Source organism: Ceratotherium simum, chromosome 4 (assembly GCF_057802395.1).
Source record: "Ceratotherium simum simum isolate JZ-2026a chromosome 4, ASM5780239v1, whole genome shotgun sequence".
NCBI classification, from domain to species: Eukaryota; Metazoa; Chordata; class Mammalia; order Perissodactyla; family Rhinocerotidae; genus Ceratotherium; species Ceratotherium simum.
The window spans coordinates 1998650-2011213 of NC_141903.1; the positions used below are offsets into that span (position 1 = coordinate 1998650).

Genomic DNA, 12564 nt, shown 5'->3' on the forward strand with positions numbered 1-12564 from the left:
AGGAAGGAAGTCTTGTTGTAAACTCACCCATGTGCCAGGGGAAGGGGACGGCCCACGGTGTCCCTGCTCTCCTCCTCCGTGTCTCTCTCAGAGGTCCTGCTCTTTCAGGGCCATTCATTCACTCATGCCACAAGCATCTGCTCACTCCTTCCCAGGCCTGGCAAGGCCCTGGGACCCAGGGATGAGTCAGAGTGTGAGGGCCTGCAGGGTTCCCACAGACCTCTCCTCCCACAGCCCTGTGACCTCGGCGCCTCAGTCTTGATCCCTGTAGCTCTGTCTCCTGCCCTTCTTCTGCCTCCTGGACCCCTTCCCTGGAAGTTCAAGATGCTGCAAACTCATGTCCTCGGGGGTCTGCTGCTCCTGCTCCTCATCCCTCAGGGAATGCTGCCCCCTTCATCCCACCACTCGTTGGGACCCTGTATTAGTTTCCTGCAGCTGCTATAACAAATCACTGAAAACAACAGAAACTTATTCTCTCACAGATCTGGAGGGCAAAGTCAAGATTTTGGCAGGGCTGCACTCCCTCTGGAGGCTCGAGAGGAGAACCTAGAGGGAAGCCCAGCCAGTTCCCAGAACAGACAACAGGAAATGCCAGCTTTTCTGATGTCTCAAGAGAATCTGGAAATCTGGTCATTTGTGTGAAATCTCCTGATGCTTAAGTTGGACCAACTAATTCAAGCTTTTAAAATTCCTGAGTGAGCTCACCAAGTTGGCTGAATAGGAGACCCCAGCCTCCGTCCCTCAACAAAGATCAAGAATCAGACAGCTTTCCATGAACAAAAACATCTGGGAGAGCTCAGGACTCCACTTAAGAAACTCGGAAACAAGGTGGAACAAAACCCTGAGAATGAGCATACAAGAAGGGAAGGAAGAACAGTTCCATTTGCCTGCATCATCCTGTCCTCCAGGCTGGCCCTGCCCAGCACCAGGAAGGAACTCCAGCTAGAAAGAGCTCCCCTCACTAGGAAAGGAGGGGAGGGTGAGTGACCAGCTTCCCCAGCCTTTTGAGGCACCACACAAAGGACCTGCTTCAATTACACCCCACCCAGAGACCAGAAAGCTGAGATATATGGAGACAGCAAGGAACAAGGAAGAAGGGCAGGGCTGCCAGTATCAGCCACACGGAGGGAGCCACCATGGTTCCCGGTGGCAGGCTCTGCAGATGACCCCAGCAGCTTTCATCACTGAAGAAACCAGCGGCCAGCACAGCTGATGCAGACATCTTGTACATTTCATGGCTGAGGTTTTTCTCCCCACAGGTGTTCATGTTAACAGATACCAGCTGCCTGAGTCCCTCCAGCTCTATCCCCTGCCCCCCCCCGCCCCCACCCCAGCTTCTGTGGCTGAGTGAAAAATGCCAGCTTAGACCCCTGTGGCTGACCCCCAGTGCCATGCATGCACTCAGGGCCAGCCTCTCCAGCTGTGCACATGTGTGCCACCAACCTGACTCCTGTCACCAGCCTCCACTACTGTGTGAACATCTGTGGTGAGACCCTTCAGCCATGGGAGTGCACATTGACAGACAGGGCCCCTGTAGCTGCTAGTGTGCCTTCAGTTGGCCCCAGTCCTTACTGCTGGCCCTGGCCCTTGTCACTACGTGTGTATCTGCAACTGGCCCCTGCCACTACACAGGCATCTGCAGCTGGCCCCTGCAGCTAAGTGTGTGCACACCACCAGCTCTGGCCACCACTGCTGCTTGCCCTGGTCCCTAACTATTGGACCTAGACACACCACTAAGGACCCCAACAGCTCTTGCAGCCACTGTGGACCCACTGCAGTGCTCGCCAAGGACCACACAGTTGTTAATGTCATGGACCCTAGCAGCCTGAGCCGATGCGACATCATGCCCTCTTCTCAACCCGGAACCAGAGTTGCCACATGCCCCCACACTTGGTGCCCTGCAGCACTAGATCCAGGGTCACAGCGTGCTCCAGTGTGCCCCCACCCACAGGTGAAGGTCTTTCCTTACTGAAGTCAGTCCATAGAGTCTGGAAATGTGCAGACACCTATGCAAGCCTACAGGGCTCATGAAGAATCAGGGAAACATGATACCACCAATGGCACACAGTAAACTTCCAGTAACTGACCCCAAAGAAGTGGAAACACATGAATTTCCTGACAAGTAATTCAAAATAATTGTTCTAAAGATGCTCAGAGAGGATGTTAGCTCCGAGCTGGTCTTCCTTAGCAAAAAGAGGAGGATTAGCACGTAACATCCATGCTAATCAGCTCAGGGCTGATCTTCCTCATGCACACACACACACACACACAAAAGATGCTCAGAGAGCTACAAGAGAACACAGATAAGCAATTTAACAAAATCAGGAAAACAATACGATAACAAACTGAGAAGTTCAACAGAGATAGAAAACATAAAAAAGAACCAAACAGAAATTTTAAACCTGAAGATACAATGGCTAAACTGAAGAATTCAATAGAGAGCTTCAACTGCAAACTGGACCAAGCAGAAGAAAGAATCAATTAAACTGAAGATCATTTGAAATTATATAGTCAGAAGAGCAAAAAGAAAAAAGAATGAAAAGGAATGAAGAAAGCCTGTGGGACTTAGGGGACATCATTAAGAGAAACAATCTATGCATTATTAGAGTCTCAGAAGGAGAAGAGAGGGAGAAAGAGGCAGAGAGCTTATATAAGAAATAATGGCTGAGAACCTCCCAAACCTGGTGAGAGATTTGGACATCCCAGTTTATGAAACTAAGAGGTCACCCCAAAATTTCAATCCAAAACAATCTTCTCCAAGACACATAATAAGACTGTCTAAAATCAAAGACAAAGAGATAATTAAAAAAAATGCAGCAAGAGAAAAAATTTCTCTCATACAACGGAACCCCCATAAAGCTATCAGTGGATTTCTTGGTAGAAACCTTGCAGAACAGGAGAGAGTGGAATGATATAGTCAAAGTGTTGAAAGAAAAAACTGCCAACCAAGAATACTTTACTTGGCAAAGTTGTCCTTCAGAAATGAAGGCAAGATAAAGACTTTCCCAAAGAAACAAAAGCTGAGAGAGCTCATCACCACTAGACCTGCCTCGCAAGAAATGATGAAATGAGCTCTTCAAGCTGAAACAAAAGGATGCTAATTAGTAACATGCAAGTATGTGAAAATATTAAAAACACTGGTAAAGGTAAGTATATTGTCAAATTCAGAATACTCTAATATTGTAATATAGTGGTGTGTTAACCATTTAACTCTAGTATAAAGGTTAAAGGACAAAAGTATTAAAAATAGCTATAGCTACAATAATTTGTTGATGGATACACAATATAAAAAGATATAAATTGTAACAAAAACATAAAATGTGTGGGGAGCATAAAAGGGTAGCATTTTTATACACAAGTGAAGTTAAGTTGTTATCAACTTAAATAGACTGTTATATCTATAAGATGTTTCAAATAAGCCTCAAGGTAACCACAAAACAAAAAACTATAGTAGATACACACAAGATAAAGAGAAGGAAATCAAAGAATGCCACTATGGAAAATAATCAATTCACAAAGGAAGACAGCAAGAGAGGAATAAACAAACAAAGGAACTACCAAACAGTAAAAAACAATTAACAAAATGGCATTAGTAAGTGCTTACCTATCAATAAGTGGAGTAAATGGAGTTGCTTGTTCCTCCCCTTGTGCGGTTGCTGTGGGTGCACATACAGCCTGAGATGCCCTCAGAACCAGGGCACACATAGGCAGCACACTGCAACCCAAATCATGTTGCTTGCTTCCCAAAGGACAAATGTAAATGGATTAAATTCTCCAATCAAAAAGCATGCAGAGGCTGAATGAATAAAAATACAAGACCCAACTATATGCTGCCCACAAGAGACCTACTTCAGCTTTAAGGACACACATGGGCTCAAAGTGAAGGAATAGAAAAGATATTCCACACAAATGGAAACCAAAAGAGAGCAGGGGTAGCTATACTTATATCAGACAAAATAGATTTTAGGTCAAGAACTGTAACAAGAGACCAAGAAGGTCATTATATACTGATAAAGAGGTCAATTCATCAAGAGAATATAACAGTTATAAATATATATGCACCCAACATCAGAACACCTAAATATATTAGTCAAATACTAACAGATCTAAAGGGAGAAATAGCGAACAATGCAATAATATTAGGTGACTTCAATGCACCACTTTGAACAATGGATATATCATCCAGGTAGAAAATCAATAAGGAAGCATTGGACTTGAACTGTACTTTAGATCAAATGGACCTAACAGACATATGAAACATTTCTTCTAATAGCAGCAGAATACACATTCTTCTCAAGTGTACATGGAACAATCTCCAGGATAGACCATATGTTAGTTCAAAAAACAAGTCTTAGCAAATGTAAAAGATGGAAATCCTACCAAGTATCTTTTCTGACTAGAATGATATGAAACTAGAAATCAATAACAGGAGAAAAACTGGAGAATTTGCAAATATGTGGAAATTAACATATTCCTAAACATCCAATGGGTCAAAGAAGGAATCAAAAGGGAAATCAAAAAATATCTTGACACAAACAAAAATGGAAACACAACACACCAAAACTTATGGGATGCAGCAAAAGCAGTTCTAAGAGGGAAGTTTTGGCAATAAATGCCTACAATTAAAAAAAAAAAGATCTCAAATAAACAACCTAACTTTACACCTCAAGGAACTAGAAAAAGAAATACAAACTAAGCCCAAAGTTAGCAGAAGGAAGGAGATAACAAAGATTAGAGTAGAAATAAATGAAATGGAGACCAGAAAACAATAGAAAAGATCAATACAACTAAGAGCTGATGTTTTGAAAGCTAAAGAAAATTGACAAAACTTTTGCTAGACTAAGAAAAAAAAGAAAGAAGACTCAAATAAATAAAATTATAAATGAAAGAGGAGACATTACAACTGATACCACAGAAATACAAAGGATCATGAGAGACTACTATGAACAATTATAAGCTAACAAATTGGGCAACCTAGAAGAAATGGATAAATTCCTAGAAACATACAACCTACCAAGACTGGATCATGAAGACATAGAAAGTCTGAACAGACCAGTAATAAGTAGAAGATTGAATTAGTAATCAAAAATCTCCCAATAAAGAAAAGCCAAGGATCAGGTGGCTTCACAGGTGAATTCTACCAAACATTCAAAGAAAAATTAATGCGAATCCTTTCAAACTCTTCCAAAAAATTGAAGAGACAGGAACACTCTGAAACTCATTTTACAAGGCCAGCATTCCATGATACCAAAGCCAGATAAGGACACTACAAGAAAACTACAGACCAATATCCTTGATGAGTATAGATGCAAAAATTCTCAGCAAAATATTAGCAAATCTAATTCAACAATACATTAAAAGGCTCATACACCACGATCAAGTGGGATTTATACCCGGGATGCAAGGATGGTTCAACATGTGCAAATCAATAAATGTGATACATCACATTAATAAAATGAAAGATAAAAATCATATGATCATCTCAATAGATGCAGAAAAAGCCTTTTACAAAATTCGACATCTTTTCATGACAAAAACTCTCAACAAATTGGATATAGAAGGAATATACCTCAACATAATAACGGCCACACATGACAAACCCACAGTTAACATCATACTCAATGGTCAAAGGTTGAAAGCCTTCTACGATCAGGAATAAAACCAAGATGCTGGGAGTTCTAGCCAAGCAATAAATAAATAAATAAATAAATAAATGGCAGCAGAATTGGAAAGGAAGAGAAAAAATTGTCTGTTTCCTGATGACATGGTATTGTATATAGAAAGTCTGAAAGACTCCATCAAAAAATTGTTAGAACTAGCAACAAATTCAGTAGTTTCAGGATACAAAATCAACATACAAAAATCAGTTATGTTTCTATATGCTAACAATGAACTATCTGAAAACAAAATAAAGAAAACAATCTCATTTATAATAGCATCTAAAATACTAAAATACTTAGGAATAAGTTTATCCAAGGAAGTGAAAGATCTATACATTGAAAACTATAAGACAGTGATGAAAGAAATTGAAGAAGATACAAATAAATGGAAAGATATACTATGTTCATGGATCAGAAGAGTTAATATTGTTAAAATGTCCGTACTACACAAAGCTATCTATAGATTCAATGCAATCCCTATCAAAATTCCAAATTCCAATAGAAAAAACAATCCAAAAATTCTTATGGAGCCATAAAAGAGCCGGAATAGCCACAGCAATCTTAAGAAAGAATAAAGCTGGAGGCATCACATTCCCCAATTTCAAACTATATTACAAAGCTATAGTAATCAAAACAGTGTGGTACTGACATAAAAGCAGATAGACCAGTGAGACAGAATTGAGAGCCCAGAAATAAACCCATGCATGTATTTGGTCAACTTATACTTGACAAGGGAGCCAGGAATACTAAACAAGGAAAGGAGAGTCTCTTCATTAAGTGGTGTTGGGAAAACTGGATATTCCCATGCAAAAGAATAAATTTGGACCCATCCTACACCACTCACAAAAATTAACTTGAAATGGATTAGACTTAAACATAAGATCTGAAACTGTAAAAGTCCTAGATGAAAACATGGAAAGCTCCTTGACATTGGTCTTGGCAATGATTTTTTGGATATGGCATCAAAAGCACAAGCAACAAAAGGGAAAATCAACAAGTGGGACTACATCAAACTAAAAAGCTTCTGCACAGCAAAAGAAACAATCAAAATGAAAACGCAACCTATGGATTAGGAGAAAATGTTTGAAAACCATATATCAGGTAAGGGGTTAATATCCAAAATATATAAGGAGCTTGTACAACTCAATAGCAAAAAAACAAAAACAAACCAATCTAATTAAAAAATGGGCAAAGGGGGGCTGGCCCAGTGGCGGAGTGGTTGGGTTCGTGCACTCCACTTCAGCGGCCTGGGGTTTGTGAGTTCAGATCCTGGGTGTGGACATATGCACCGCTTATCAGGCCATGCTGTGGCAGCGTCCCATATAAAGTAGAGGAAGATGGGCACAGGTGTTAGCCCAGGGCCAATCTTCCTCAGCAAAAAAAGAGGAATTAGCTCAGGGCTAATCTTCCTCACCAAAAATAAATAAATAAATAAATAAATAAATAAATAAATAAATGGGCAAAGGACCTGAATATTTTTCCAAAGACACCAAAGGTACATGAAAAGATGCTCAACATCACTAATCATCAGGGAAATGCAAAGCAAAACCACAGTGAAATATCACCTCACACCTGTTAGAATGGCTATCATCAAAAAGAGATAAGAAGTGTTGACAAGGATGTGGAGAAAAGGGAACCTTTGTGCACTGTCAGTGGGAATGTAAATTGGTGCAGCCATTATGGAAAACAGTATGGAGGTTCCTCAAAAAATTAAAAATAGAAATACCATATGATCCAGCAATTCTACTTCTGGATATATATTTAAGGGAATGAAATTACTATCTTGAAGAGATATGTGCACCTCTATGTTCGTTGAAGCATTTTTCACAGTGGACGTGGTAGCAACCTAAATGTCCATCTATGGATGACAAATTGATAAAGAAACACAGTCCACATGTAGAATGGAATATTATTTAGACATTATAAAGATGGAAATCTTGCCATTTGTGACAACATGGATGAAACTGGAGGACATTATGCTAAGTGAAATAAGCCAGACATGGCAAGACAAATACTGTATGATCTCACTCATATGAGGAATCTAAAATAGTCAAACTCATAGAAGCAGAGAGTAGAATGGTGGTTGCCCAGAGGCTGGGGGAGAGGGGGAACTGGGAGGTGATGGTCAAAAGGGACAAAATTTCAGTTATGCAGGATGAATAAGTTCTGGATGTACTGTACAGCATAGTGCCTATAGCTAACTATACTCTACTGTATACTTAAAATTTGCTAAGAAGGTTGATATTATGTGAAGTGTTCTTACCACCAAAAAAATGATAATAAAGGAGGTGGGAGGAAACGTTGGGAGGTGATGGATATGTCTATGGCCTTGATGGTGGTGATGGTCTCATGAGTGTTTACTTGCCCCAAACTTATCTAGTTGTACACATTAAATACGTACAGCTTTTTACATGTCAATCATACCTCAATTAATTGGTTTAAAAAACAAACAAACAAACCCTGAGCGGATCGTAAGTATAGGATCTAAAGGAAATATATCTGCAGGTTGGACACAGTGGGGGCCCCCAGTTTATGGGTAATGGACCAAAAAATCAAAAGTGTGGGAGCTGGGAAGGGCATTGACAGCAGGATGGCCAAGGGGAGGGCAGGGTCATGTGCCTGCAGGGGGAGAGGTGGCGGTTAGGAGAGTTGTCTGAGCCAGGCACTGAAGGGAGAATTTACCAGATGGCCGAGGTGAGGGCAGGAGCAGGGCCTCCTAAGCTGAGGGTGTGGTGGGTTCAGGAGCCAGGAGGCCAGGCGGTGCACACTGTGTTGGAAGGATGGAGCTGTCCCAGCGGCTGGTGTGAGGTGTGTGAACTGGGGGCAGGGAGGGCAGTGGCAGGCTGAGAGCCTTGAATGCCAGAGTACAGGGCAGCCTGAGCCCCGACGGAGGTCGGAGTCCTTCAAGGGATTTGCAGGAAGGGAGGGCTGTGGCTGGCCTGCGGGGGGCAGCAGGTCAGTGGCTGTAGAGTCTGGGCCTGTGACCGACGTGAAGGAAGGGGTAGACAGTGGGGGCTGTGGGGACTGTGGCCAGCCGCAGAGGCACACACTCCATCCATGGCGTCCACTGCACTGTGGTCAAAGCCTACGTTTTCCAAGGAAAGCTGGAATTCCGTGTTTGAAACCCGAAACCTCACCTTTTTGAGTATTGAGTTGAGAACTTTACAAATACTGTGTGGGTCCAACTGAACATGTTTGTAGGCAGGTTCAGCCCCTGGCTGACAGTTTTGACCTTTGTTTTAGACTTTGGCTCCAGGAGTGGGTGGCACTGGTCCACATTTGGTGCATCTTGGTGTCCTCCTGGGGCCTCGTGCAGGCCCATCACTGTACTTGAATCCCCTCAGGCTGTTCTTGACAGTTTGGCCTCACAAACTCAGGTGGAGAGAGTTGGGGGTTGGCGTGGGCATGACCCAGGCAGAACCCCTTCCCCAGACAGGGCTCACCCCTGTCCAGTGGCTCTGGCCTCAGCGACTGGAAGTGGAGGCTCTGGGCAGATGGGGCCTCTAGGGCTGGCTGTCCATGCCCTCCCTGGCCTGGAGTTCAAACCTAGCACTTAAGTGGGGTTCTGGGCAGGGTTGGCAGGGCCCTGCTTAGCCAGGTGGGAAGTTCTGCCCTCTGGGGCACTCCTCGCTGCTCCCTCTCCTTGGTCTGCTGTGCGCTGGGAGTTTGAACCATTTTCTGTTTGCCCTGCAGGCTGGCCTGATCCGTATGGAGGAGGAGGAGTTCTTCATTGAGCCCCTGGAGAAGGGGCTGGCGGTGCAGGAGGCTGAGCAGGGCCGCGTGCATGTGGTGTATCGCCGGCCACCCACCCCCAGGTCCCCTCCTTTGGGGGGACCACAGGCCCTGGACACAGGTAAGGTTGTGGGCCACATGCAGGTGAGCAGGCTGTGTGGTGAGCCTTGGCTGTCCCCTGAGGGACCAAGCACCCCTTCTGCAGGCCTGGTCCCAGGCTGAGGCTGCACCCTGCCCTTGCTGACTGCACGACATGGTGGGGGTACAGGGGTGCTGGGCTGGGGGCTTCTGCTCTGGTGCACATGGGCCACAAGCCTGCAGGTCCAGGGCCTCCATAGTGGGCAGTGAAGTCTGCCTGAGGGTCCACTTTCTGCTGCACAAAGGCCAGCAAGTGTGAGGGAGCAGGGGGGCCCAGACCAGGCCTGCACCCTGGCCTGAGTCCTACACCCATGTCTCTGAGCCTGTGCCCCTGAAGAAGATGTGTGCTGCCCCCAGGCAGCCTCTCTCTGCCTCTGTGCTGCCCACTTTCCCTGCAATGGTGACCACCCCTCCTTGGCTGCTCACAGAGAAAGGCCCCACCAGGAATGGAGGGAAGTGAGACCCCAGAGGTGCTCCCGGCAGCCTTGGTGCCTGCACACAGACTCGCGTGGTTTTGTCTTTTCCAGCTTAGAGTCAGAGTGTGCTCTGGGCCCAGGAGCGTGGAAGGAGCTGCTGGGTGGGCATGATGACAATCCCGGCTGCAGACTCTCAGGGCCTCCAGGAGGCCGGGCCTACCCCAGCCCAAACCTCCCCAGCCTTCTTGGGACCTTGGGTCCCAGGTTGCAGCGAGGCCAGGTTGAGGTCTGACTGTGGTCCTAGCGGGTCTCACAGTCCCCAGGGCCACAGGGTGTGGATGAGGCTGCCTCGCCTTTGCCTGGCTCTTACAGGGCAGGCTTAGCCCTCACCCTCCCAACCCAGACCCCCCGCTGCGGACGGCTGTGGCAGGGGGCAGCAGGCAGGGAATGGAGGCCTGGGTCTTGGGTCAGGCTCACCTGCATGTTTGCGGTGGGCCCTGGAGGCCCCCTGGGACGGGCCAGCCGGGCCGTGATTTGCTGACACTCCCATCACCCCAAGCAGCCTTAGTTGATTATTTTAGGTCTCTGACTTCCCAGCCTGACAGATAAATTGGGTGCAGCCTGTCAGGGCATGATTCTAATTTCAAGGAGGTGTCAGATACCTTTGCAAAGGAATTGTTCCATCGGGAAGCCCGCGTTCTCCGGAGCTGACCAATACTTCCGGCGGCCCCTTCTTCCCAGGTGATGAATCGCTGTCTGCCTGGGCTGCCAGCAGCCTCAGCCCCTCCCACCTCTTTCCCACACCTGGGCCTCTCTGCAGGGGGAGGAATGGAGAGTAACCCTGTGGGGTGAGGGCAGGAGTGAAAGTGGGCAAGGGAAATGCCCCAGACCAGGGATCAGGGCCCTGGCCTTACTCCTCGCTGGCTGGCTGCCCTTGGGCAAGTTTGGGCCTCTGGCCTCTGCCTTCTCGTCTGTCCAGTGGGGTTGGAAATGCCTGTGGCTCAGAGAGCTGAGGGCCAGCCACTTTGGGATTCGGGCTGGTGCTTCTGGGCTGGCTTCTACTGGAAGAGTCAGGGGAGCCTGGGGGCCCGCTCAGGTGGGGTGAGGTGGAGCCTGCGCAGAGGGACTGCCCGGTGCCCTGGGCTGTGTCTCCAATCCCAGACTCCACATGGTGACTGTCTCCCGAACATGGCAGCCCTCCTCCGTCGCTGGTGGCCTCGCCTTATTATCTGGGCTTTTGTTGGTCTTTTGGCATCTTCTCTTGAATCTACCCCCCACCCCCATTCACCTGTCTCTGGTGAGAGCATGGAACTCAGAATGCAGGAAAGGAATTCCAAACTCAGAATAAGCCAAAAACCACTGGCCATAGAAGATTCTGAGTAAGGTCACCTGGGCGGGTCAGGGGCTAAGGCCACCCTGGAAATGAGGGAGGGGAGCCTATCCCAGGCTGGGCACTCAGCCTCGGCTCCGGCTGTGGGTGCAGAGAGCCACAGGGCTGTGGGTGTATAGGGTCTAGGCTGTGGGTTGTGGGCAGTAGGTCCAGCCACAGGCCCAGTGGCCTTGCCTTGACCTTCCTGCCCAGTGTCAGCATGACCCTGTGTGGGTGACTGGTCCACAGAGAGCACATTTCTCCCTGGATGTGCCTGATTGTTCCCACTCGGCAGGGGCTGAAGCCCACTCACTGGCTGGAGGGGGTCCAGACACGTTTTAAGCCGGGGCGGGGCTGAGGGCCCACGGTGACCTCAGATGGTTGGCTCTCCATCAGCTTGGGCCTCATCAGGGCCTCAGTGGTGGCTGAGAGACAGGGACAAGCGGTGACCTTGGCTGCACGTGTGCTCTGTGCTCTTTCCTGCAAGGATACAGCCTGCCGGGCACAGCACACTACGACCTCCGAGCAAAGGCTTTCAGTGTGTACACGTGAGTGTGTGCATGTGTGTGAGCATGTGTGTGAGCATGTGTGTGTGTGCGTGTAAGCCAGGGGACCTTTTCTTCTGGTGAGCTCTGAAGGGAACTCTGGTGTGTCGATGTAGCCCTGGCAGAGGCAGGCAGGAGGTTCTGACTGGAGCTCCCTCCCGCCCCTCCAAGGCAGCGTCTGGACGTGGGTTTGAAACACGTTGGCCATTTATTGATGGGCAATGGCTATGATAGGCCCTCTGAGGAAGGGGAGGCACCTGTCCTGGGGCTCCTGGTCTGGGAGATTGCATCTGTCTGGGTGTGGGGTGGGGAGCCTGTTGGAGTGAGAGGTGTGTGTCCCACACAGCTCCTCTGGGGCATTAAGATATGTTGCCCTGTTTTCCCTGAGCAGCCAACAGGCTTCTTGGGGTGATCTCGGGGGCTCATGGAGCCTCAGAGCATTGTTGTCACTAATAGTCTCCATCATCTGAGGTCAGTTGCTGGATTGCAGGCTGCCTGGTGAAATGGTTGGAAAATGCAGGTTTTAGCATGTCTTCTAGGACTCAGGCCAGGGTATGTACACAGGGCAGCTTAGTGCACAGCACAGTCACCCTCGGGCCCTGGAGGAGGGTATTAGGGTGGGCAAGGGGTTGGGGGAGACAAGGGAGGACCTTTTCTCTCTTCTCCGACCTTGCAGGTGTCACAGAAGTGTCTCTGCTGAGCGC

General features: G+C 47.2%; 1 protein-coding gene across 3 annotated transcripts in view; it reads left to right on the forward strand.

The window, feature by feature from the left end:
• Positions 1-12564, forward strand: part of ADAMTS2 (ADAM metallopeptidase with thrombospondin type 1 motif 2) — a 212829-nt gene that overhangs the window by 54700 nt on the left and 145565 nt on the right. For all 3 annotated transcript variants that reach the window (XM_087429230.1, XM_087429231.1, XM_087429232.1), the window contains exon 3: positions 9354-9513. In XM_087429230.1, the coding sequence (XP_087285356.1) occupies positions 9354-9513 (160 nt within the window). The remainder of the gene's footprint in view (positions 1-9353; positions 9514-12564) is intronic.